This window comes from Peromyscus maniculatus, chromosome 8 (genome assembly GCF_049852395.1).
Source record: "Peromyscus maniculatus bairdii isolate BWxNUB_F1_BW_parent chromosome 8, HU_Pman_BW_mat_3.1, whole genome shotgun sequence".
Lineage (NCBI taxonomy): Eukaryota > Metazoa > Chordata > Mammalia > Rodentia > Cricetidae > Peromyscus > Peromyscus maniculatus.
Genome location: NC_134859.1, coordinates 1,543,778 through 1,568,136, shown reverse-complemented (window position 1 = coordinate 1,568,136; position 24,359 = coordinate 1,543,778). Strand labels below are relative to the sequence as shown.

Below are 24,359 nucleotides of genomic sequence, written 5' to 3'. Positions count from 1 at the left end.
ACACACACACACACACACACACACACACACACACACATCCTTAGAAAAATAATTTTAAAAAAGATACTTGAACTAACACATGTATGAAATACTGTGCCTGTCAAGACACTCAATTGAGATGTGTGTGGGAATCTTGCTACATTCCTGAAAGCCTTACGATGAAAGAGTATTTTCCCACTTAACCTCTAAAGGATTGACATTAACAAGATTCCAACTTGAACAGTGACAAATTCTGTCTTAAGAAACTAACTATATGATTCAAATTCACATTCTAGATGCCACAAAACAACTGTTATCCTTTGTGGAACTTGTTAGTTTTTCCTATTCTATGAACAGGGTACTGGTGACGTTCAAGTACTGTGACTTTCCAACAAGTCCAGATTCACAGAAGCAAAGTACCTCAGGGCCTTCTCACAAGGCTGGGTAGCTTCAGCTCAACCTTTTACGGGACCCACATGACATCTTTATTTTGCTAAGTCATCTCACCAGCTTTACCAACATGCGAGATGATCCCACAAAAAGCAGCCTTCAAAACTCCTCTGTAACCAAGATAGTATGGCACTGCACCCCAAACTACCTAAGAAGCCACACTCTGAAGAATTTCATTTCAGATATAAAATTTCCCAGGAACACCGCCTATAATGTAAGCAGTCAACAGGCAAAGGCAGGAAGATTACACATTCAAGGTCACTGTGGACTACATAACCATACCCTGTCTAAATAAGCAGTTTCTCAGGAACATAAAACCTTGAGCCTTTATCAAAATGTGGCTTCCCACTGGCAACAGAAGCAGTGTCCTCTGGGAATGTGTTAGAGATGCTGAGTCAAAAACTGGGAGCTGCCCATCAGTGGGTCACAACAAAGTGTTCAACGATGTTGACTACCATCATCAGCTATGTAGCAATGCCTTGCTGGCTGACATCTCCAGAAAGAATGAGTTGTGATGGTTTGTTTATATTAAAAGGTTTTGAGTTGGAAAAAACACAAAACTAGTACATTTCAAGGCCTATCTCTAAATGCAGGAAGCAGTAATACAAGCCCTTTGCTTCTCCCTGAAGCCAGGAGGCCAGAGTGTGAAAGGCAACTGCAACTAGGTTCTCTGAAAGAGACAACTCAGGGACTACTGCTTACTTCATAACTGTCATTCTCATGGCCCTTTTGTTTATTCTCTGTTATTTTGTAGTTGAGATACAGTAATGCTATATAGCCCAAGCTGGCCTTGAATTCATGATCCTCCTGCCTCAGCCTCCCAAGTGCTGGGAGATTACAGGTTAAACCCACCATTATCTGGCTTCATTCTCATTTTGAGAGAGAGAGAAAGAGAAATAGCTGAACATATTTCTATGAGTTGGCCACAAATTAAGCTTTAGTCACTAAGGCACACTAAAGAAAGTCTCTAATCCACACAACACAAGAATTGACATCATAACCTTCATCAAAATTCTCCAATCAACAACTATCAGACATGGATTTCTTCCCCTCATTCCCATCCAGAGGAGGGCACGAAGGTCAAAGGTTATTCTAGGATGACACAGTAGCTTGCCTTGAACTATGTCTTACCTGAATCATTCCGTACCTCTCCAAAAGAGATTACAAAATAATGCAGTATTAACCCACTATATGCAGCGATGTCAGGAAAACCAGAGGTAAATGTGACAGTAAAAGATAATGGGAGCTGCAGTGAGACAGTTACACAAGTAAAAGCCTTGCTGCCAAGCCTGCAGGCCTGAGTTCAACCCGCAGGACTCACACAGCAGAAGGCAAAAACAGACTCCAGCAAGCTGTCTCCGGCCTCCACACACACACTGAGACTGTCTCCGGCCTACACACACACACACACTGAGACTGTCTCCAGCCTCCACACACACACACTGAGACTGTCTCCAGCCTCCACACACACACACTGAGACTGTCTCCAGCCTCCACACACACACACTGAGACTGTCTCCGGCCTCCACACACACACTGAGACTGTCTCCGGCCTCCACACACACACTGAGACTGTCTCCGGCCTCCACACACACACTGAGACTGTCTCCGGCCTCCACACACACACTGAGACTGTCTCCGGCCTCCACACATACACTGAAGACTGTCTCCAGCCTCCACACACACACTGAGACTGTCTCCGGCCTCCACACACACACTGAGACTGTCTCTGGCCTTCACACACACACTGTGGCACACACACTGAGACTGTCTCCGGCCTCCACACACACACTGAGACTGTCTCCGGTCTCCACACACACACTGAAGACTGTCTCTGGCCTACACACACACACTATGGCACACGCACTGAGACTGGAGGGTTGAAAACTTAGGCAAGACTAACAAGACCCAGCAGCAGACAGGAAGTTCTGCAGGTAAGCTTGTATACAGTTGACATGGAAACAGATAACTGCAAAATTCTGCATTACTAAATTAGAAGGAAGATTGATTTTGATTAGAAAAGAAAGAAACAGTTCTCTATTTTCTGCTAAATAGGAGACCTTCCAGTACGGCACAGGGTGAAAGAGAGTCAGACACTGAAATCACTGAAAGAAGTAGTTAGGTGCTGCAGAGATGATGGCGCAGTGGTTAAGAGCACTTGCTGCTCTTGCAGAGGAGGAAAGTTAGGTTCCCAGTGCCCACTTTAGGCAGCTCATAATCATCACCTCTAACTCTAGATCCGGGAAATCCCATGCCCTCTTCTAGTCTCTACAGGTACACACACACATATACACACACACAGAGACAGAGAAAAAAATAAATCTAAAAAAAGAGAAAGAACAAATAAACAAACAAACTAGGCATGGTGCTGTGAGGCAAGCAGAGCTTTGACAGTTAAAGGACCTGTCCTACACAGGGAGTTCCAGGACAGCCAGTACACAGTGAGAACCTGTCTAAAAAGAGGAGGAAAGGCAGAGAAGGAGCAGGAGGTAACAATAGCTGGCAAGCAGGGCAGAACGACGAGTCTATAACCACAGCTCTTTGTGAAGCCAAAGAACTGCTAGAGGTCAGGAGTTCAAGTTTAACTTGGGCAACATAGTAAGACTCCTCTCCTTTCTTTAAAAAGAAAAGAGAAACCTACTACTGCTCAGCTCTGGAAAGAAAACATGGTACAGTAGAGGTAGATGCTGTCAAGACACTTAGGTCCAAAGGGAAGATCTCCACAAGACCCACCTGACAGGGCAGCAAAGGCTCGGTAGGTACACAATGTTGACCATTAGGTTTACCATAATTTCATATATATATATATACAGAGAGAGAGTGTGTGTGTATGTATGTGTGTATGTTACTTTTTTCTAAGGCTATGTGTGTGAGATGCATGTGGAAGTCAGAGGACAACTTTTACACTCTTCCTCTTCTTCCCCATAGTTTCTCATGGGTTCACATATATATGTATATGTATACATATATGATTATTTTAATTTTATGTATATATATGAGTGCCTGCATGTATATATGTAAACCATGTCATGCCTGATCCCTAAGAAAGCCAGGAGAAGGCTTTCTGCATGGGTGATGTGAACCAAACCTGGATCTTCTGCAAGAGTAGCAAGTACTCTCAACCACTGAGCCACCTCTGCAGTATATATATATATATATATATATATATATATATATATATATATATATATATATATAGTTTGTTTGTTTGTTTGTTTGTTTGTTTTGCTTTTCAAGACAGGCTTTCTCTATATAACAGCCCTGGTTGACCTGAAACTCACTCTGTAGACCAGGCTGGTCTCAAACTTGGAGATCCACCTGCCTCTGCCTCCCGAGTGCTGGGATTAAAAGCGTGAACCACCACCACCACCCAGCTTACATTTTTTAACTTGTAAACTTAAACAGTAGTATCATCAGTTGAAAAATGGGAAATATTGATCTCAATTAGTAAATGCAAAAGACATTAAGAACAAACCAGATTTATTGGAAATCCAGTAAAATGACAGTGGTTTTTATTTTGGCCTAAGAAACTGAGGGTTTTTGTTTGTTTGTTTGTTTTTCTTTAATCTGGAAAAAAAAATCTGAGCATCAACTTCCTGACTAAAATATCACTTACCATTGCCTACTTAGCTTCCTGAGAGTCTTGAGGCCTAGAGGACAAGTAGAGAATTAGCAGTAGTTCCCTTATATAAAAAGGGGGGCAGGGTAAGGTTTTTCATGTTCAGTAATGACCACTGGCCACTATGAGGACAGAGAGGAGACTAGAAGCAAAGTTTCCAGTGCTAACCAAGCCTTCTCTCTTCTGCATGCTCCTCTCTTGGTTTTCTCCCAACAAATGTACAACATAAACTACTTCAAAACGTCTGTGGAGCTGGTGAGCTCTGAGTCCAGGATGATCACTCTAAATCAACATCCAACCCCATAAGTAAGAACCCCAGACACTTGTATGGGGTGGAAGTAATGCTCCAAGGGCTGATTAAATTATAACTGTCTCTGATGGCACACAGCCCAGATATGGCGAATGAGACTGCTGCCCGATAGGAGCTCTGAATACATGAATTTGCAAGGCAATTAGAACAACAGGACAAGGAAGAAAGCCATGTGATCACAGATCAGAGAACTACCATCCCATGTCAGCAAAACATAACAATCTAGGCTGGCAGTAGTGGTGCACACCTTTAATCCCAGCATTCAGGAGGCAGAGGTAGTTGGATCTCTGAGTTTGAGGCCAGCCTGGTCTACATAGAGAGTTCCAGGACAGCCAGGACTTCACACAGAGAAACTCTGTCTCAAAAAAACAAAAATAAATTCATACAAAGCAAAGAAAACGCTCTGGGCATCTGACCTCATACTGTCTGCAGTGTCGGGAACGACTGTCCAGCTGCAGAGCTAAGGACTGAGAGACCCTGAGGGTCTCACTTTTTACACCATCAAACAGGTATATGCACACTCAGGCCTGACTGGCCTGGAAAGAGTTCTAGTGCCAAGATATATCTTAATTTGTGACAGTGTCTGTTCTGGTCTCAATCCCTAGCAAAAGAAAAAAGCTCACATCCCCAAACTATTTATCTTCCTAAAAACTAAATATTTCACTCGTTGACAAGTAAAGCTGTCCTGTTCTCTATCACTAAGCCTGGGGTACCAAAATGTTGGGTGCTATCTGACTCAACACAGAGAAAGAATCCCCAAATTCCCAATAGGAAACTCAAACCTTTTAGCAGCCACCAGGTCTACTGTAGTTGCAAATAGGGCACAGCAGTAAAATAGGAAACACATATCTACATGTATGTGCTATTAAAAAAATCTTGACATGGGATCGGAAGCATGCAGACATCTCTCACATTTGAATAAACATGTTTACTAGGTTCCTGGCCCTACCGTGCAAGCTCTAACCAGAAGGGACTTACTGTTGTGGCTTACGTTAATTTCATTCAGGTAGGGGGTACAATTTTCAATCCAAATTCAGCACTGCCCATATTTGTCAAGAAGCCAAGGCATGTCCTTCTGAAACACAACTGACACTAAAATTTAGATTTAAAAAAAAGAAAGACAAAAACCAACAGCTCATTGGAACGGACTCCAGCTAATGACCCATATCAAATTACATCAAATAAAAATATTAAACTAAGCATTATACAATAGCATTCTGCAAAGCCTATGAATCACTGATGTCAGAGGAAGTCTGTTCTCATGCTACCCAATGGTGAAAGATACATCTTTCGGAACCAATGCTCAGGCCAAATGCTGAAAGAAAACAATACCTCCGAGAGAAACACAACCCCCAATCTGCCTGTTTCAGATTCTGTGCTGTGGAGGAAAGAACTGAACCTTCAGCCCAGGACACATCCACTGTCCCTGACTCTGCTACCCTGGGAAAAATGTCTCAGCTTTAAAACGCAGAGATTATCGCCCATGTGTAAAAGCTGCTGTCAGAAGTGCAGTTAATTTAGGTAACACTCTCAGTGGTAGAAGGTGTTCAACGGCTATGCCATCTGCTAGCTGGATTACATTAGTCTTTTGTTTTCATATATGCATATATATGTAGAGTGTGTGTGAGATGTGTGTGTATGTGTTTACACATGCATGTAGAGGCCCAAGGTTGATATCTGGTATATTCTTAGATTGCTTTCCACATTATTCATTGAGGTAGAGTCTATTGCTGAACCTGGAACTCACATTTCAGCGCGTCTAGCTCGCCCACTTGCTCTAAGGACTCCCTATCTGTTTCCTGAGCGGTGGGACTACAGGTGGTCCAGCGAGCCCAGTCATCTCGGACACGGCCTCTGGCTCCAGCCTGAACAGCAAGCACTTCGCCATCTGAGCCATCTCCTCAGTCCCCTCAGCCACACTTCTTAGAGAACACAGCCCTCTGTGGAGCAAGTACAGACTACACAGTCTTGAAAATAATTATTGATCACTTGCTGTAAGCCAGGACCAATGAAAGAACACATAAGAAAGCTTTTGCCATGCATGGTGCTGCATGCTTTAATCCCAGCACCTGAGAGACAGCCGTCGGCAGATCTCCATGAGTTAAAAAGCCAGCCTGGTCTACCAGGCCAGTCAGGGATTCACAGTGAGCCCCAGACTAATAATAATAACTACTACAACAATAATAATAAATAATGCTGAGTTCACCATTAGTGGGATGAAAAATAATAGCCTCAAAAAAAAATGTCCACCATTAATCCCCAGGACTTATGAAAGTCACCTTATTTGGGGAAAACATCTTAGTAATTGTTGTTGAGGCCCTTGAAGTAAAAATATCCACATGAATTACCCACATGGGCCCTCAATACTCTCACACATATTCTGAGAGGACAGAGATAGAACATGTTTACAGAGTTAGCATTCTGTGACTGTGGATGCAGACTGATGTGGTCACAAGTCAAGAAGACCTAGCAGTGCCAGCAACCAGCAGGAGCCAGAGGCCTTGGAGGGAACACAGCCCTCTCAATTTGGAACGCAGGCCTTCTAAATATGAGAACACAGTCTCTACTGCTTTAGGTACCAAGCTTGCAGTCATTTGTTAACCTCCACCACATGACACTAACATAATCCCCACTACAGAGGAAGCAAGCTGTTCCAATAACCATGTAGAAGTTGGTAATTTCTTTCCACCTCCACATACTACTTTTTTATCATAATGTTAAGTGATGCCAGGGGGAAATGTGCTTTGAAGCAGCCAGAGCAAATACAAGACCATCTCAGCCAGAGAGAACACAAGCGTGCACACTTGCACACTTGTCTTCCTCACGCACTCTCCACCTTACTGTTTGAAACAGAGTCTCTTGCTGAAACTGAAGCTTACCAATTACTTAGCCAACAAGCCCTGGACCATTTTGCCTCTGCTTTCCAGAAAAGAGAAGCACATACCACCATGGCCAGCTTTTTAAGTGTGTGATGTGAATCTAAATTCAGGTCCTCATGTGTGCACAGAACTTTATCCACTGAGCCATCTCCACAGCCCCACCAATAAATGTTTTGGCAATCAAAAGTTCAAGATGAAATTAGACAAGATGACACCAACTTGAGAGAAGTACTCTTTCCCTGAAGAAGCACAAAAACAAACACTAGTATTAAAAACCAGATTTAAAACTTAAGAATAATTCAATGTTCCCAAGACACACCTATCTTTTCCCTTAATGAATAACAGTATACAAAACCACTCTTAAAGTCAAATGTAGTGGTGCAAGCAGAAGGCCAAGGCAGAAAGATCACAAATTCAAGGTCAGCCTGGGCTACATGGGAAGATCCATCTGAGTGATGTGACTCTACTCTGGCAGATGCCCATGGTAATAAGGCTCTCCTCCTTCACCCCTGCGGCATTGCTTGTAAGCCAACCTTAGCGGAGGTGATCCCACAAAGACACGCTCATGCAACTGGAAGATTGGGAACCAAAGAACTGACCCTGATACAACACAATTACAAAAGGTAATGCGCCTGGTGTTTCTACAATGTCCACAGTTTTAGCACATTAGAATCTCACTGGAGCAATGCATTGCTCCAGAACAAATGGCCATATCCCCAGGAAGGTAAAAGGAGAGGAAGTGGGGAACTGCTACCTGAGGGCCAGTTCTAGGGAGGGGATAGAAAAGTTCTAGAATTAGGGTTAATCAGGGAAGGGGGGTAGCTCAGTATTGTATTTAAATGGTTAAATTGGCCAAAATTGTTTATCACAATTTTTAAAAAATTCACAGCCCTGGCTGGTAAGATGGCTCAGTGAGTCAAAGTGTTTACCACACAGGCCTGCTGACTTGAGTTGGAACCCCAGAACACACATAATGGCAGCAGAGAACTGATTCACAAAAGTTGTCCATGGACCACACACATCTGTACACAGTGCATACCTCCACACAGACACACACACATACACCAAATGAATTTTTAAAGATTAACTTTACATGACAAAAACATGAAATTATGTATTCTGAATGGATGGATGAAGCATGTCATGCTGAATTTCTACCTCAGTAAAGCCGGTAAACAAGAAAAAGAAGAGCATGTGCTCAGTCCCTTAACGGATGTCACTTCCTTAGCACTCTTGCCCTCAAAAGCACCACACTGAAAACGCAGCAGCAGGAGATGACATAGCCACTTGCCACAGAGGGGAAACAAAACCAAATGAAAGACAACCCGTTCAAGTCTTCTCCCTACACATCAATAGTTACAAGCAGGGATTTTCTTCACCTGCTTTCTGGCCCAAGGTCGTAATTTAATAAGAAGTCCTATTTACAGAGCTTGGACGGTGCAAAGGGTGTGCCTGTACAGTGCCTCCCACAAGGACGGAATGGCCCTCCTTTCACTCTTGGCACCTGTTCAGAGGATCAGTGACAGCAGTGACGACTGTCTGAGGCCTGTGGTGTGCCGGCACTGACGTGTGACACTGTGCGATTCCACCCTCAGCCTCCTATCACCTACAGCCACAACTAACAGATAAGCTGAGGTAGAGGGTGAGCAAATGGTTTAACTCTTAAACTCAGACATAAGATGGTCCTGGGGTGCTGTGACCCAGAGGTGTTTCCCAGCAGCACAGACTGTCACAAGTCACACCTGCACTGAGAAGCGGCAGCCGCATGGAGGGGACACTCTGTGTGACCATGGATGGAAGGTGAAACAGGGCTTCCTGGTGGCTGAGCAGGCCATTCAGAGAGACCAGACAAGAGAGCATGCCCCTCCACACACACACCACAGTACACCAGCAGCCCTGACTTGCATACATGCTTCCGGGCATGAATGGCACTCTGGGCTCTAATCCTTAGTATTTTCTTTCCTATAATTCTTCAAGTTAAAAATCACTTCAATGAAATGGGCCATAGTGGCACATGCCTTTAATCCCAGCACTCAGGAGGCAGAAGAAAAAGCATCTGTGTGAGTCAAAGGCCAGCCTGGTCTACATAGAGAGTTCCGGACAGCCAGGGCTTTATGGAGAGACCCTGTCTCAAAAAAAAATTACTTTGATGATAAATTTTTAGCCATATATATTGTAAGAAAAACCCAGGGACAGCAAGATGACCCAGACTGACAACCTAAGTTTGATCCCCAGAACCCACACTCACAGTACCCACCCCCACACACGCAAGTATTAGCAAGTTAAAGAAAAATTAAAGAAAGGCCTGGTCTATCACCAGGACATGGTCACTTTCCATAGATGAAAGGAACAAAACAGGAGTGTGCTTTACTTGGGGGACTCGACTCTAAGGAGTCTCCGCCCTCTCTGCTTGCGGCTCTTCAACAGGCTGTCACTACCTGCCACAACTTCAGCATTACGGTCATCTGAGCAACAGGACTTCTTCAACTGCCCCAATGCCAAGTGCCAGGCTGACGCCATCTTCCCGAGTATTCTTTCATAAGCCTGTAACACTTGGAAGTAGAACGTGCAAAAGGAGACACTTCAGTCCCACTTGCAGCCTCTGTACTCCAATCTAGTTCAAAGGGTAGCAAACATGTCACTGCTATCATTAAAACCTATCTACCTATCTTCTTACCACAGCAGCATGTCTGTTAGGGGGCCAGGCAGGGCGGCAGTGAGTAGAGGTGGAAACTCTCCTTTCATAAACCTTTTTTTTTTTTGGTTTTCCGAGACAGGGTTTCTCTGTGTAGCTTTGCGCCTCTCCTGGAACTCACTCGGTAGCCCAGGCTGGCCTTGAACCCACAGAGATCCGCCTGGCTCTGCCTCCCGAGTGCTGGGTTCTTTGACTCTTTGTCACACGCGTACACATGCATACCAGACTTTATAAGCTGGAAGTGTAGCTCAGTGGTAAGGATTAGCATACATGAGACACAGTGTTCAATCTCCAGTGTGAGTGGGCACAGGCAGACACACACACATACACACACACACAATGCACACAAATTTTTAAATGGAAATATGAATTCATTTCTGCTCAAGGTTTATCTTTTTCTTCTTTTCAAAAAGTTCTGTGTATAGTTATCATTATATATATGCATGTATGTATGTGGGTGCACTTGTCACGGCATGTGTGTGGAAGTCAGAGAACAATTTTGCGCACTGGGTTTTCTCATTCCACCTTTACATGGGCTCCAAGAAGCAAACTCAGGTTGCCAGGCTTGTGTGCCAACTGCTTTACCTACTGACCCATCTTGCCAACAACCTGTCTTGATTTACTTTTAAAACAGAAATCTGATAAAAGCAAAACAAAATACCATTTGTGGTGTGTGTTTGAGGTCAGTTTGAAGTTCATCAGATTTTATGCCAGTGTGGTAAAGCTACATTTAGAAAAACTGCTATAAAAATTAACTGCCCTGGGAGAAGGAGACAAGAGGATTAGAAGTTCAAGGTCTTCTTTAGCAGAGTTTGAGGACAGAGGCTACATGAGACACTGTTTCAAAAGAAAAACAAAAAATAAGATAATAATGAAATAAGTTGACCTTCAGAAAAGTCATGTTTTTCTGACACCATTAGTGGAAATAATGTTGGGGGCCAATGTTGGATATTTATTAACAGGGTAACTTGAAAAATGACAAGACTCAAGGTCCAGTGTGATAAACGAGACCTGTAAGAGCACGGTAGTGCTACAAGGAAGACATGTCCGGAGTGGCGGTGCCCACTGCAGATGCCTCAGAAGACACAGCTGTGCGGACCAAGACGACGCACAGAACAGAACAGGGAAACCACAGTGTTTTCTCTTCAAAGACAAGAAAAGTATCTTTTTCTTTTACAAATAAGAAAAAATAGAGCAAAAGTAAATTTTTGAGAAGATCCTAGCAGGATTCCTGACCTTATGTCCTTATCCACTGTTTTGATATGTACTTAGATTTTAGCTCCTCAAAAAGAAAAACTCTAAATGGACAGATGTTCTCATATTAAATGACGCCTTAGGTATTTACCATACAGCTCTTCCATTTTTCTGTTTTTGTTGGAGATGGTTTTACACTGTGGCTTAGACAGGCCTAGAACTTACTATGCAGCTCAGATCTAGCTTCAGACTCAGCCTCCTGAGTACTGGAGTACCGGCGTGAACCACAACTAGTTCTGTCAGGTTCCTAAATCAGAAGGCTGCACAGCATCTGCAATACATTCTTGCAGAAAAGCTCTTGAGCAGGCTGTTCAGCGCTATGCTTTTAGGCACACACATGACTCAGAAGCTAGATGCCATCTCCATCTGACCCAGTCTGTACCCATCACATCTGACTTTGTAAGGAATCACAGAACTGCTGCTTCAAATATCTGCAGGAGCTAAACATTTCCAATTTGAAAAATATTGTAGAACAGTGAATGTAATTTCATGTATATAAAACTGTAAGGAATGATTACAACTTAAACCACATTTATTTTCACCAGTGGCATAGATTTCGGAAGAATTACAAAGATAAACATGACTCTAAAATAAGAGATAAACGCTAAGAAAATGGTTTTTCACTCCCCTCCCCCCAACTCTTATTGAACTGGACAGACATAAAAGACTTGGACACCACAACTCATTTTCCATGCAAAAAAATTCAACTTAATTTCCAATATACATCACACTGTGACCTAACCCACTTTTGAAAAGGCTGTCAACTTCATACATATTTCCTCTGAACTTCCAAATAAAATAACAACAAAAACAGAAGAAAGAGGACTGGAGAGAGCACTGGCTGCTTTTCCAGAAGACCTAGGCTCAGTTCCCAGCATCTACGTGGCAGCTCACAACCATCTGTAACTTCAGTTCCACGGTATCTGACTACTTCTCCTGGTCTCTGTAGGTACCAGGCACACACACGGTGCACAAACATACATGCAGGCAAAACACTCGCATATTAAATTAATAATAACAGAAGAGAGTGAGAAAAGAAGATGATAAAGGAAACCACAATGTAATGAAGTTCACTAGCTCAGAGAATAACAGTCCAGAGCCTGTGACAGTTGGAATAGTAGCTGTCTCCATGGCATACTGGGTACGGAAGTCTGGAACTATCACTTACATAGGTACCCTAAGGAAACACTATCCTACCTAGTAAAGCCACGATACGATTGTAATGTGCTGCACATAATGGATGGAAATGATGTAACCACCAACACTGAAACAGCTATTTCTTACAATGGTAGAAGTGAGCTGCCTCATTCTGTCTAGCTCATACAGAATCTAGTATCAACTCTTAAGAGAGCTGAGGCCAAGACAAAGGCCGAGAGCTGTGGTATATAGCCGGACTTGGCTGCCTAAGCATCATATCATAACTTTAGTCACAACCTTGCCAAGCAAGCACAACCCACACTCTGAAATAACAATCTTTGAGATTCTTGAAAAATGCTCTGAACTTAAGACTTCTTCAGAAATTGCAATGACTCCTTATGACAATGCAGAATGTAGGAACAAGCTTTTCCTTCACTGGATGAGATCAACAGTAGCGCATTGCCTAGGATGCATGAGACCATGGTTTAATCCCCAGCACCACAGAACGAAAGAGATGAGCAGAGAGCCGATGAGCATGCAATGACAGTAAAGAATTCATGAATTAGTGCACCCATTCATCAAACATTGCCTTAGAAATAACATGTAATCAGTTAATAAGGCAAATACAATAAATAATAATGTCACATGTAAAGTTCACTAGGGGGTGGGTTTAGCTATAAACACAAGCATCCCTTGAAGGTAATTTAAATGCCAAAACCACCATCACATTTTTCTTGGAAGAGATACACTACCACTAGCAATGTTTTCTTTAGTTTTTTTTTGTGGTTTTTGTTTTGTTTTTGTTTTTTGAGACGCGGTTTCTCTGTGTAGCCCTGGCTGTCCTGGAACTTGCTCTGTAGACCAGGTTGGCCTTGAACTCAGAGATCTGCCTATCCTTGCCTCCCAAGTGCTGGGATTAAGGGTGTGCCATGCCCAGCCTCTTTAGTTTCTTTTTTAAGCCAGTATATTTGAGAAATGATTTCCCAAAAGTTCAATTTCTACTTTCAAAAAAATCTGAGCTAATAAAGATGAGAAATATTTAACAAAAATGTACCCTAGTTCCCTATCTCCCAAGACATGGGGCTTGTGAGCAATGTGAGAAACCAGGACTGTAACCCTCTGATTACTTACTTGTTAAAAAAGGGTTCAATGAGTTTTGATCTGGTGGATACACACACTTTTGGAGGACCGAGTAAAGAACCTAGTGAAGAGAAGCAGGTGTTACACACAGCACGTGGTCAAAGTGCGGAACCTCAGACACAAGTGTGTCACATTCAGCGAGGGTCCACACACGTCCATGGGCAAGTGTCAGCAGTTCCTTCCTGTGTGTCCCCTCCTCATCTCCTCCAGCTCCCCTCTCAAAACCCTCCTGCTTCTCTCAAGGTGGCCAGATCCTAGGACAGTGGTTGTGATGCACAGACTGTCGTCCCTACCCCACTCTCACATGGAAGCTGAGTCCCAAACAATGGTATCCATGAATGAGCTATTTGGGAGGTAAGGAGGGAACTGGTTCTTTACAAGAAGCGTGGGTGCTTCCTCTCCCTAGAACTCCACGATGTGAGGGTATGTGAGTGACAACTGAGAGCTGGTGCCTGGGGATGGGTCCTCAATCTGGACTTCCTACTCTCCAGAACCATCAGAAACATGGGTCTGTTATCTAAGCCTGGTCTTTGGAAATTTGTCACACCAGGCTGAGCTAAGAGGAAACAGGTGAGACCCACTCTTTTTAACAGAAACACAGCTCAAGTACCTAGGTAATTTGCCATGGAGAGGAAGCAGAGTCCTGTGATGTAAGCGTCATACCCTGCCTCGTGGAGCTGCTCAGAAGCTGTGTCATAGCTTGGAAAGCCTTCTGCACTTTCTAAAGAGAAACAAAAAGAACCATCAACTTTCCCCAGAGCATTACCAAACACAAGAACTAGTAAGCACGGTGTCCTGCCAAACCCAAACTGCATTCTGGTGTATTGCAGATGCAGATGTGGCTGGAAGACACAGGAAACATGTCCACACAAGACCTTACAATATTATATGAAAAGTCCCTGAAAATGAGAATTTCAGTTCAGACCAGAGAAAGGTCGGTTTCCTTACCAAGGTTCAGCTATTGGCTTCCTTAGCTACACTGGTTGGGGCCATTTGCAATCTTGTGTTTCCCATCCTGTGACATTTCCACTGTGCTGTTCTTACCATACATGTAGGACACAGCAGATTAAGCAAGACTCCAAGCTAGGCATGGTGGCCACACCTGCAATCTCTGTACTTGAGAAGCTGAAGCAGAAGAACCACAGCAAGTTTGAGGCTATCCTAGGCTAAATAGTGAATTCTAGCCCAGCTTTGGCTACAAAGACAGACCCTATCTTTACAAATAATTAAATAAACAATAAACTTATAAAAATCCAGTAGGACCTAGAGGTCATACAATGTCCATCTGAATCTCTACTCCATCACTCACATGCAATGTGACTCTAGGCAAGGGATTTCACCTCTGAGCCCCAAGTTTTATAAAAAGGAGATGATAATCAACCTTCCCTCATTAGGCTTTTGGGGAACATCAAATGGCATGGTATTGCTAAAAGTTTCATCTAGTGCTTGGCACATGTCATATGTTCATAACCATTAGTATCACAAATAGTTCCCATAAAACTAAATAGTTCAACTCACTACTGGCACGGTCCTCAACTGTTTCCAAGCTTAGCAATTTAAAGACAACAGCATACTTCACCTCCAAGATAGATGAGAACTTGCTGTAACACTGCCCTTAGTCCACAGGGCCACTGCACTACAAAAATCATTTTATAAGATAATGCTTAGTCACGCTGATACACACAGGTACTGAGAGAATGTGAGAGTAATCTACTTTTGAGTAAATTCTCTACCAGAGAAATATGAAAATAATAGGATAGGATACAGCTCTTATTCAAAAGTAATTATTTCCTAGAATCAATCTGAAAATAAATGTTAGAAAGGCCATCGCTTCATCAGAAGAATGGGCAGAAAATACTGATGGAATGACTGGAAGCTGTTTTCATACCAAAACAATGCTCTTTGTGCAAGAACATTTTCACTTTCTTATGATCTAAACATTGGGTTTGACACTTCCTAAGAAAGCCTTTTAACACTGTAGCACTTAAGTAAGATCCTCAACACCTGCTGAAGCTCACCACTCCACAAATCAATTATTCCATTACACTGTTATACCCCAGGCATGAGTTTCCTTCCCTCTATCCACCCAGCATCTTTGTACTTCCTTTCTTGGACTATTACCCAAAAGGAAAGCAAATACCTATGGCTCTGCCTGCCCTGGACCTCCCATCACCAATTTCTGAATCATTAGTGCTGCTATCAGTGTCTTGAGCAGTTTTCTAGCCACAGCTAATGGAATGCTAACTACAGGTCAGCAGCACAATGTGGGTGAAAGGACCAAGGACACAGTGTCCCAAAACACGTGGGTGGAGGCCACACACCCACACAACCCATCTGATACCAAGTGCTCCTCCTGACCTCTGGCTTTCCTCAATGACATTGTTTCTCTGGTCCAAACTAGCTCCAAGGACACAGAGGTGTGCTCTTTTCTCAGCAGCATCCCAGCTCTTGGGTTTTCTGAGACAGTAGATGTTTTTGTTGCATTTCTGATGATTAGTCACTGACTCTGTCTCTGCTCAAACAACACACCATATGAAAGGACACATCACATTTTGAGAGAACTCCAAGCGTTAGGAAATAAAAGTCTTGAAACTTCTCAGTGAATCCCTACCCAATTCTATTAACATGATGTTGATGTAGCTAGATATGGAATCAGGACACCATCTTTACTCAGAAAACAGCAATCCAGCACAGGCACAACCCAGCCACAGTCTACAAAGAAGGCAATACAGTTTCAGAGATGGTTCATAGTCTTTCTACAGAACATATCGGTAATTTCCAGAGTTTTCAGGTCTTCAAGGTTAATATTGAAGGTTAATATTCTTACCAACTTTAGGAGGGTCAAAGGGTGTCTCTTTTAACCGCTTTTCCAACTCAGCAAGGGATGTGTTGTTAATGATATCCTGCAAGGCAGGAGGTGGAGAATTAGGACATTTCATCTGACAGCAAGAGATTAAGGTCCTGGCAGTGGTGGTGGTGGTGGTGGTGGTGGTGGTGGTGGTGGTGGTGGAGGACGCCTTTAATCCCAGCACTCAGGAGGCAGAGGCAGGTGGATCTCTGTGAGTTCGAGGCCAGCCTGGTCTACAAAGAGAGTTCCAGGAAAGGCACAAAGCTACACAGAGAAACCCTGTCTCGAAGAAAAAAAATAAAAGCCCAGCACCACTTTGAGACCTTTGGCAGCAGTTAATTCTGCAGCTCACACACAATTGAGCCTGTATGATAATGAGTATTCAGAGACGGGTAATGCCTGGGGGGCACTCACCAACCTAAGACAGAGCGCCTGTGTAGCCTGGGCAGGCGTCTCCATGATGGGTAAGGTGACCTGCTGACGTCCCACACAACCTAAGTCAGAAGCTCATTTTAGTAAAAGGGGGACCTGTAGGGTCCTGGGCCCCATTTTGGGTAACTGTTGCCTTGCTTGCTAACTTTGACCTTGATATCCTCCCTATGCTAATTCCCTGCCAGGTTCCACCCTCCTAAATGCTTAAGGGAAGTTCCTTGTCTGTGTATCCTGCATAATGGGCATTAACAGCTTAGATGCAAGATTGTAAAACATCCATAGCAAACTTCTGCCCTCTGGGGTTCTCCCATTGTGCTGTAAGCCTGTATTTAAGACCTCCTCCCCCCTTCAATAAATGGCATTCAGCAAAAAAAAAATAAATAAATAAATAAATAAATAAATAAATAAAGAAAGAAAGAAAGAAAGAAAGAAAGAAAGAAAGAAAGAAAGAAAGAAAGAAAGAAAAGAAAAGAAAAGAAACACAGAGAAAAAAAAGTTAAAAAAAAGAGATTAAGGAAGGCCACTTCAGGGTACACAGAAAGGAAAAAACATCCCATACTGCCCTCTTGTGTCCTTTAAAGGAACAGAAGCCACTGTTTACATGAAAAAAAAAAAAAAAGCACCCCAGCAAGTTCAGGGGTCATTGTACTGACAGGAATAATGACACCTGTTAAAACCTCACCTGTAATCAGCTACTTGGGAGGCTGAGGCAGCAGGATGGAGAGTGGAAGGCCAACCTAGTTACTAAAGCAAAACCAGGGGAAAAACTGTGGAAGGGGGAGAAAAAACAAACTTCCAGGAGTGCTGGGGTGTGGGGCCTGGGAGTGACACAGCTTTGGCAGAAACTGTCCTAGTGCACTGCTCAAAGGTACAGAAAGTTCTTCATTCCAGGACTGCTGGCAGGGGCAGGGCAGGAAGGCACTGTCCCAGCACAATGCTCTGGAGGCTGCAGAAAGTCCTTCACAAAGATGTAAATGATCATACGTCGTCTTTATTAGAAAGTATATCCAAATATGTAAAATAAGGAGGCAGGTACAGAAAGGACAAATTGGTTGCATGTATAACCTATTCAAAAACATAAAATATAGACCAGGTGTGATAGTGCATGCCTTTAATCCCAGCACTCAGGAGGCAGAGGCAGGCGGATCTCTATTAGTTTGAGGTCAACCTGGTCTACAGAGTGAATTCCAGAACAGCCAGGACTCTGAGTGCATGCGTGCGTGCGTGCGTGCGTGCGTGTAAAAATTACAGCTGGCATGGTTGTACACACGTGTCATCCCAGCACTGGGGAAGCTGACAGAGGGAGGACTATAGAGTTAGGCTAAAAAGTAAGCCTGTACCTAAAAAATAAAAATAAGTAAAATAAAAAATGCATATATTTTAACATTTAAAAATTTACATTCAAAAAGAGGAAAAATAAAGATAACTGTTCACATTTTGATATACTTATTTCTGGACTTTTCCAATTTCTCTCTTTTTCCTTTCTTATTTTTTTTGTTTGTTTGGGGTTTTTTTGTTTTGTTTTGCTTTTAGTTTTTTTGAGACAGGGTTTCTCCGTGTAGCTTTGCGCCTTTCCTGGAACTCACTCTGTAGCCCGGGCGGGCCTCAAACTCAGAGATCCACCTGCCTCTGTCTCCCAAGTGCTGGAATTAAAGGCGTGTGCCACCACCGCCCGGCTCCTTTCTTATTAATTTATTTATTTTTTTTTCCAAGACAGGGTTTCTCTGTGTAGCTTTGCGCCTTTCCTGGAACTCACTTGGTAGCCCAGGCTGGCCTCGAACTCACAGAGATCTGCCTGCCTCTGCCTCCCGAGTGCTGGGATTAAAGGCGTGCGCCACCACCGCCCAGCTCCTTTCTTATTTTTTAATGTGTTTGAAATAACATTTAAATAGACCAGAATTCCCAAGTTATTAGTGGTAATGCAAAAAAGTTTCAAATAGAGCATGGTGGCACATGCTTGCACCCCAGCATATGGGAGGCAGAGGCAGGAGGATCAGGAATTCAAGGTTACTACTTTCAGGTATAGGGTGAGTTCAAGGCCAGCCTGGGCATACCAAGACTCTGTCTCAAACAAACAAAAATTTCAAATTATATCTTAAGAATGATAGTTCAGATTTAAAAAATACCTTAAAAGGCTGTGTGCTGGCCATCAACTTAGTATCCAAAAGTCTAGAAGCAAAATAAATTTTAGTAAGGTAAATAAAATATATCAATATTTAAAATGTACTTTGTTAAAATATAAAATACTTAAAATGTCTCATAAATAAAATATATAGGTAACATATACTTCATATATGATATACTTAAAAAACACTTAATTCATAAAACACTGAGAAGTGGGCAGATGAAGCACACACACTCGCCAGTGTGAACCTAGTGGCAATGTGGTTAATGAGCTAAGGACAGAGTCCCGCATGCTGGCCTCACTCATCAGACTGCTGTAGGGATTCCATATACTTGCCAAAGGAACAGGCGCCATGCCTGTACTGAGAAGAATGAGGTTGGCATTCATCTCGAAGGTGAGGCAAACGCTGCATGTTTTCCCATTCTACAGAGTCAGCCCCTCCCAATGGCCACAACCCACTGCTACCACCTAGTTTACACAATCTGAATTCTTATGGAGCCAAAGTCTGCATCAGGAAGTTTCCTGCTATTTCTTACTGTGCCAGCTAAGCTCCACTGTCAAACTGACTGGATTTGGAATCACCTAAGAGCCTATGAGGAAGTGTCCAGAGTTTAACTGAGGAAAGAAGACACCTCCGCCCCCAGAAAGCAGGAAGCACACAGACATACACACTGAGTAAAGTAGGAGAGAAAGCCAGGTAAGTGCCGGGGTCTTCCTTGCTGTAGGTGAGGAATCAGGACAGACTATATCCTCAAACTGTGAGCTACACTAAACTTTTCCTCCCATGAGCTGTGAGAAGAAGTAGAACACATAACTACTCTATTACAGGACCAGAAATACTAAGGAAGAGAGGGAGCACGGAAGAGTTCTGTCTAAATCTAGTTCCACATAAATGTAAACACTGTGGCTAGGACAGCAAGAGCCCAGATGAAAGTATGACTAGTTGGCTACCCTCACTTGCCCTTCTTCAAAAGACCTAAAAGTGTCTTACTGTATAGGTTCATGCATTGGACATGCAGTTGATCACACACATGACACGTGACACAGCCAAACTAACATGCACTGCACCACTGACGGTGGACACCACTAACGACATGGTCACTGACCAACTCACAGGGAATGGGTGTGTCGTCTCAGCCATACAGTTCTTAACCGAGGAGAGAGCAGTTTCAGCTGGGACATATCAGTAATTAAATAGCTATGTTCCACATGTGTGAATGGCCAGACCTGTGCCAGGGCCCTTCACCAGTCCTTCAGATGGCAGGATGCAGGACAGGAAAAAGGGAGGTACAGCTACTTTCTACCTTCACTCTAAGTTAGAATCTGATCTTTAAAGGATGATCACACTATTCCATTAAATCCCTTCCCAGCTTGTAGGGACTGCCTACTTGTGTTGCATATACCTCAGTGAGTATCTCAATGTCAGGGAGCTCTTGAAGAAGGCTTACCTGGGGAAGACACATGTTGTCATCTCCTTAAACTCGTTCAGATCCTAAAAAGCAAAAGGACAGCCTGTTACTGTCTTTCAGGAAGACCAGAGTGTTGTTAAAAACACACATGGGCAGCTCCAGGTCTCAGCTGTCTTCTCAAACATGAACTGTCATGCCTCACTTGGGCCTCAAGCTAAAGAGCAAAATCCACTTCTAATTAAGAATTATTTCTTAGGAGCAGGAGAGATGACTCTGAGGTAAAGGGCACTTGTTGCTCTTGCAGAGGACCCAGGTTAGATTCCCAGACCCCACATGGTGGCTTATAACCACCCATAACTCTAGTCCAGGAGATCTAATGCCCTATTCTGAACTCCTCAGGCACTAGGCACACATGTACACATACATACATATATGCAGGCAAGACATTCATCACATAAAAATAAATAAGCCTTAGAGCAAATGAATTACTTTTAAAATAAAATCTGAGCCAATCAGTCTTGGCACCTGCTGCTAAAACTGTCAATCTGAGTCCAACCCAGGGCTCACATGTCAGAAGGCTGACTTTTGTAAGCTGTCCTCTGACTGCCACATGCACAAGTGCACAGGTACACACACACATTTTTTTTTAATGAAGAAAAATAAGGACAGGAAGATGGCTTGGCAGGTTAAAGGTACCAGATGCCAAGCCTGACAACCTGAATTTGATCAGAGACCCATATGGTGGAAAGAGGGAACGGACTCCCACAGTTATGTCTGACTTCCACAGGCACACCTCAGCAACACACTATATACATAAAAGAATAAAAAAATTAAAATTTTAATGTGATAAAAAATGAATAAATAATGAATTTAGGAATATTTCCTATTTCTCACTAGGAATTCTGTGGCTTGGATAAGTAATTTTATAACCAAAAGATTCCGTAGCTGAACTAAAGAAAGAGTGTTTCCGTCACATGTAAAGTACTGCTGACTTGCGAGACTGTCGTACCCCGGGGTACAGACTTAATTCTACCAGTGACACTAGCTGGTGTCACTACAGTGACTGATATGGGAATGGTTACACTGTAAAGCAGCTTCTATCTCTGAGGCCATCTCCGGTTGTTAGTTAAAATGGCCATAAAAACACAGACCTCACAACATAGATATTGTTCCTGCTCTAAGTACTCATAAAATTGTTAATGTGGCACTAACACTAAGTGCCTAAATTAAACTGTTCATTTCAAAGGTTTACTTTGATCAGGAATTCTAGAGCAAAAATTAGAGTACTTTAGCTTTGAATTAGCTTATTTACATACATAATTGCCATGCCAGGCTGGGTAGTAACACTCCTGACCTTTTGTAAACCACATTTCTTTTCAAAGTCATTCATGCTTCTCAGTAAGCTGCCATTTCCAATTAGCTTTTCAAGCCTATAACCACAGACTGTATTTAACTACACCAGTTTCTCAATGGCTGTCATTTAATCAATGGACAAAATACGAAAAAGTGGTTCTAAGGCGAAGTCAAACAAAAAATGCCCTAATGACCATTTTTTAATAATTTATTTAACTTTATTTTATGTGCATTTGTGTGGGAGTGTCAGATCCCTTAGAAATGGAGTTACAGACAGTTGTGAACTGCCATATGGGTGCAGAGAATTGAACCTGGGTCCTCTGAAAAAGCAGCCAGTGCTCTTAACCACTGAGCCTTCTCTCCAACCCTCCTAATGACCATTGTTAACCTTTCAACACCGCTAAAAAGTTTTATAAGCAAGAGCAAAGCAGAATTATGACCACATCCAGAGCGAACACAGAGTTCTGGGCCAACACCTTCAAGGTCATGTTCAAGCAGCAAAGGGCCCCATAAAAAACTCACCCCTAAATACCAAGACATGCATTCTTTCTTTTTATTTTTATCTTGGCATGTGCATATATATAATATGTGTATATACAGTGTGAGCACAAGCCTGCCTCGGTGCATGTGCAGAAGTCAAAGACAATCTGATGTCAGCCTTCGCCCTCTAACATGTCTGTGCCAGGGCCTCCTGTTCACTACATGCCAGGCTGTCTCACCAGAGCTTCTGGGGATTCACCTGTCTCTACCTCCTATCTTGTCGTAGGAATTCTGGATTACAGATGAGCTACGGTGACTAGTTTTACATTTACATTTTAAAAATAGGAGGCCAGGAAATGGAGAGGTGGCTCAGTTAAGAACACTAGCTACAGGGGTTCAATTCCCAGAACCCACATGGAAGCTCAGAACTGTCTGTAACTCCAGTCCCAGGGGATCCAATACCCTCCTCTGGCTTCCGTGGGTACCAGGCATTCAAGGGGTACACAGACATACATACATGCAGGCTGTAGTATGTGAATAAGAATGACCCTCTAAGGCTCATATATTTGAACATTTGGTCCACAGTTAGTGGAACTATTTGGGAAGGAATAGAAGGTGTGGACTTGGAGGAGGTGTCACTGGGGTATGAGGTTTCAAAAGCCCACTCCAGTCCCACCCCACTGCCTGCTGCCTGCAGACTGGATGTAAAGTTCTCAGCTACTACTACAGTGCCATGCCTGTTTGTTTCTCACCATGATGATCATGAACTCACCCTCTGAAACTGTTAAGCAAGCCCCTAATTATATGCTTTCTTGTCTAAGTGTTGCCTTGGTCATAGTGTCTCTTCACAGCAATAGAACAGAGGCAAAACACCTGTGCTGGCTAGTCTTACATCAACTTGACACAAGCTAGAGTTATCTGAAAGGAGGAAACCTCAATTGAGAAGATGCCTCCATAAGCTCTCACTGCAAGGCATTTTGTTAATTAGTAATTGATGGGGGAGGGCCCAGCCCATGGTGGGTTCTAAAAGAAAGCTGGCTGAGCAAGCCATGGGGAGCAAGCCAGTAAGCAGCACTCCTCCATGGCTTCTGCATCAGCTCCTGCCTCCAAGTTCTTGCTGTGTTTCTGTCCTGACTTCCTTTGATGATGAGCAGCGATATGGAAGTATAAGCTGCATAAACCCATTCCTCACCAAGTCGCTTTTTGGTCATGGTGTTTTGTCAAAGCAACGAAACCCTAACTATGACAACGCCCATACACAAAAAATAAAACAAGATGTTCTTAACTTAAGTATGGTGCCAGAAAATGTAAATGTTGTATCGCCTTTGATAGATTGTCTCCTATTACTATCATCTTTTCCATACCTAAATAAAAGAACAATTCTCTCTCTCTCTCTCTCTCTCTCTCTCTCTCTCTCTCTCTCTCTCTCTCTGTGTGTGTGTGTGTGTGTGTGTGTGTGTGTGTGTGTGTGTGTGTGTGTCTAATCATCTAGAATTGGTTGCACCATGTAACCTACAGCAAAATGTAGGCACCCTGGAGGCACCAAAGCCTGGAGGGGTTGGCCACAGAACAGCCGGAACTAGCAAGGCAGTATGCAGAGAGGACCTGCGTGGCAGGACAAGGTAAGTGAAGGTGTGGACTGCAAACATGCAGCAGAGCCACAGTAAGGAGGCAGAAGTAATCATGCACCCAAACCACAGGCCTGCCAGAACACATAGTGTTTAGGAAACGTGTCAACTGGCTGGGGACACAGAGCCTGACAAAGGCTGACTTACACAGGCAATCAGATATGACCTGACAGGCTGAGCTCACTATATGCAGAGGCAACTATATGCAGAAACAAGGAATGTGAGATTACTTGGAAATTTTAGGCAGGGTCTGTAATGTGAAGAGAGCCACACATCAGTCATAGACACTCATTTGTTAATTCAATATTTAATGCCTTCCTCTGTTCGGTATTTATAACACCCAGATGCACAACATTAAATATGCTCCCCTGGTCCTTTTGGTAACTTCATCGCTTTATGGTCAGGAAAGGAGCTGCTCCATTGGTCTCCCTGGCCAGTGAGAAATGAATGACTGAAAACAATCATGAGCTCTTTAGATAGAAAATGCAAATGTCTGGTCATCACTTTTGCTGGAACCCTTGCATCCTGGAGGATGATGGGTCTGTCATGGAAGTGGTGGCAACCTTAAGAGCAAAGCCCTAGAGCAAGGGACCAGCAGACCCAATATGCAAGTGGTCGAGT

The 24,359-nt window shown here is 43.2% G+C and overlaps 1 protein-coding gene across 3 annotated transcripts in view; it reads right to left on the bottom strand.

Annotated features, from left to right (window-relative positions):
• Parn (poly(A)-specific ribonuclease) overlaps positions 1-24,359 on the bottom strand; it is a 167,485-nt gene that overhangs the window by 118,963 nt on the left and 24,163 nt on the right. For all 3 annotated transcript variants that reach the window (XM_042283507.2, XM_042283508.2, XM_042283509.2), the window contains exons 14-18: positions 20,317-20,360; positions 18,870-18,912; positions 16,291-16,366; positions 14,074-14,184; positions 13,455-13,524 (exon numbers count right to left, since the gene is read on the bottom strand). In XM_042283507.2, the coding sequence (XP_042139441.1) occupies positions 13,455-13,524; positions 14,074-14,184; positions 16,291-16,366; positions 18,870-18,912; positions 20,317-20,360 (344 nt within the window). The remainder of the gene's footprint in view (positions 1-13,454; positions 13,525-14,073; positions 14,185-16,290; positions 16,367-18,869; positions 18,913-20,316; positions 20,361-24,359) is intronic.